Consider the following 2,655-nt stretch of genomic DNA (forward strand, 5'->3'; position numbering starts at 1 on the left):
TTTAAAAATCATGCAAACAATATTCCAGTATTACGAGTCCAAATGGTTCCATCTGTCAATAGAATTCATTCAAAAAATATATATATAAGATATACATATATATATCTATATGTATATATAAGATATATAATCTAAACTAATTCCTGAAAGAAATCTTTTGACAGATAATATATAACACGATCATAAAATCATTCTATTTCCCGGGAGTTTGTTGTAAATGAAAAAAAAAAGAAAAAAAAAATAATTCATCAAATAAACCATTGAAATTTTGAATTTACAATAAATATTAAATGCTCACATTGAAAAATTTTATCATCAATGTGGTTCCTTCTTCTTTTTCGTTGCACCTGAATAAAGCGAAGAAAATTATTTTCATTTGAAGCTGCCTTATTATAATTAATTTTCATGACGCTTGCGTCTATTCAATTTCCAATCAAACTTTGCCTCCGATAAGTACTTCTCTAAAGCATTCGAGGTACTATGCACAATCGCACGAGTTGAGCAACGGCATTTTTAACACCTTTACTACTTATATTTCACTCCTCTCGCTCTTTGAAGAGCATAAACATTCAAAATTCAAAACACGAAGGAACGCAATTGAATTTTTAAAAAATAAGAAATTCTCCTTCGATGTCGGGAATAGCATGACGGGCAGAATTCTCTTCTTCGTATCTATTCTTGCTAATTGCCATTTTTATATTTTATCTCCCATCAACACGTTGTATCGATCGTGTACAGTCGTTGATTCTATACACGCGGGGCGCGTTAAATAATAACAAAACATGGACATCTGTACCGATATTCCGTAATCTCCGCAATTTCGTGCTTCGATACACAGAACTCTAGCCATTCCTCAAGCTAGTTTCACTTTCTTTTGATTCTGTCAGACGGTCGAATGTGTGGTCGAGGAAGGTTGTGTACTGGAAGCCGTCGTCGATTGTGGTGTAGATGTTGACGGTGAACTTACGACAACAACAGGCTTCACCAGAGTGGTTGTATTGATATACTGAGCGTTCACGATCGGCATTTGTGCCACAGATTTTAAAATTGGGGTTGTTATCATTTTGCCCGCAAGGCTGGAGGGGGCTAGGATATGAGCAGTCACTTGATTTCCTTGCGAAACAACGGTCATCGGCGTGACAATTGGTGTCAAACCGGAAAGGGGTGTGTGCGGACCAACGATGTGAGCTATACCCTCTGTGGACGGAGCGTTTTGCATCACTGTCGAACCTGGTTTACCTGTTGTGGTTTGAAGCGACACTCCTGTGTGGCTCAGCGTCAATCCTGCAACCCATAGAGGTAATTGCACAATAAGATATATTTTATCCTTTAAATTATTGTGTGAAATAAACCATTTTCACTCATTACCATGAAAAACTTAAAATCATTTATGAACAATATTATGAAATTATTGAAAATATATAATAATATCCATTATTTTTAATAAAAGATTAAATTTCTGTCAGCCACCTTCAAAGCAATTCGTATATGGAATTAATAAACGAGTCGCTCTGCAAGTGAATAGTTTAATCTAGCACCAATTCATTAACAAAATCGTAATAGTACGATCTGATCTTGGATACATGGTGCCTACGTATATATAATATATGTGGAGGATGATTATTTTTATAGGAACTGAATAGAGAAGCGATAACTTGCGAGAATTGGAATCATAAATGAACCATCTAGTGGCAATTGTAGGAAACAGAATTCGAATGATTTATTGGTCGAACAGAAGACAATATAAAACATATTCAATATAAAGCATTACCATTTGCAGGGAGTATGTTTAATTCAGCGCCACCGGGAAGTCTGGTCAATTCCGATCCATTTCCGCCTACCAATGTCACACCACCAACCATTTTATGCGTGGTTTGCGCATCTCCTGCTCTTATCCTTGTTTGAGCATCTGCAATTCAATTCACAAATATTACATTATCTAAATAGTTAAAAGATTAATAATAGTTTCAACGGATCTTTTTTTACATAATACAATATCCTTCTTCATATTTTTCCATAAAATTCCAAAAATTATATTCTTTAATTAGTATGACAATGTTGACAAGATAGAGAAATATATATAATCTAATTGAAGAGAATTGAATGAATATGCACAAATAAGACACAAAAAATTTATAAATACACTGTATGCAGAAGATAGTCCTCAGTAAGTAACTCACTTGACACATTCAATGCAGGAGAATGCGCAGCAAGAACTAAAGGCCTTCCCTCGTTTGCAGAGTGCACAAATGTAACTGGCCTGACGTCATTGGCGGACGACTGCACGGCTAGGGCCAACGGCCTGTCGTTGTTGGATAGATTAGAATGCACGATCGTTACCCTGTTGTCGTTGGCCGTGGACGAGTGAACGACCAGCGCTACGGGCCTTGGCTCACTTCCAGTGTTCGATTGCACAGCAATGAGCGGCCTCGATTGATCCGACGAATTTTGTACGGCTAACGTGAGCGGCCTGGACTCGTTATTGCCAGCTGTGTGAGTAACCAGAAGTTGCCTTGTGTCACCAGGTATCACCCTCAAACTCGGTCCGATGTGTTGAAGCGTTGGGACGATAGTTGGTAAACCTTGACTCGTGTTCAATATCTGAGCGTTGATCGGTAAGTGCAGCTGGTGCGGCTGCTGTACTATACCCGTTGG

At 37.6% G+C, this 2,655-nt stretch overlaps 1 protein-coding gene and 1 long non-coding RNA gene across 2 annotated transcripts in view; one reads left to right on the forward strand and one right to left on the reverse strand.

The window, feature by feature from the left end:
* The window catches only part of LOC116184909, an 11,909-nt gene extending 9,272 nt beyond the window's left edge, over positions 1-2,637 (forward strand). The window contains exons 2-3 of the long non-coding RNA XR_004149564.1: positions 888-1,299; positions 2,241-2,637. This is a non-coding gene — a long non-coding RNA (uncharacterized LOC116184909). The remainder of the gene's footprint in view (positions 1-887; positions 1,300-2,240) is intronic.
* Positions 406-2,655, reverse strand: part of LOC102676896 (max-binding protein MNT) — a 30,749-nt gene continuing 28,499 nt past the window's right edge. The window contains exons 9-11 of the mRNA XM_031508088.1: positions 2,181-2,655; positions 1,772-1,909; positions 406-1,284 (exon numbers count right to left, since the gene is read on the reverse strand). The exon at positions 2,181-2,655 is cut by the window's right edge and continues 18 nt beyond it. Of these exons, the coding sequence (XP_031363948.1) occupies positions 884-1,284; positions 1,772-1,909; positions 2,181-2,655 (1,014 nt within the window). The 3' untranslated portion in view covers positions 406-883. The remainder of the gene's footprint in view (positions 1,285-1,771; positions 1,910-2,180) is intronic.

The sequence above is a fragment of the Apis dorsata genome, unplaced genomic scaffold (assembly GCF_000469605.1).
Source record: "Apis dorsata unplaced genomic scaffold, Apis dorsata 1.3 scaffold_74, whole genome shotgun sequence".
NCBI lineage: Eukaryota > Metazoa > Arthropoda > Insecta > Hymenoptera > Apidae > Apis > Apis dorsata.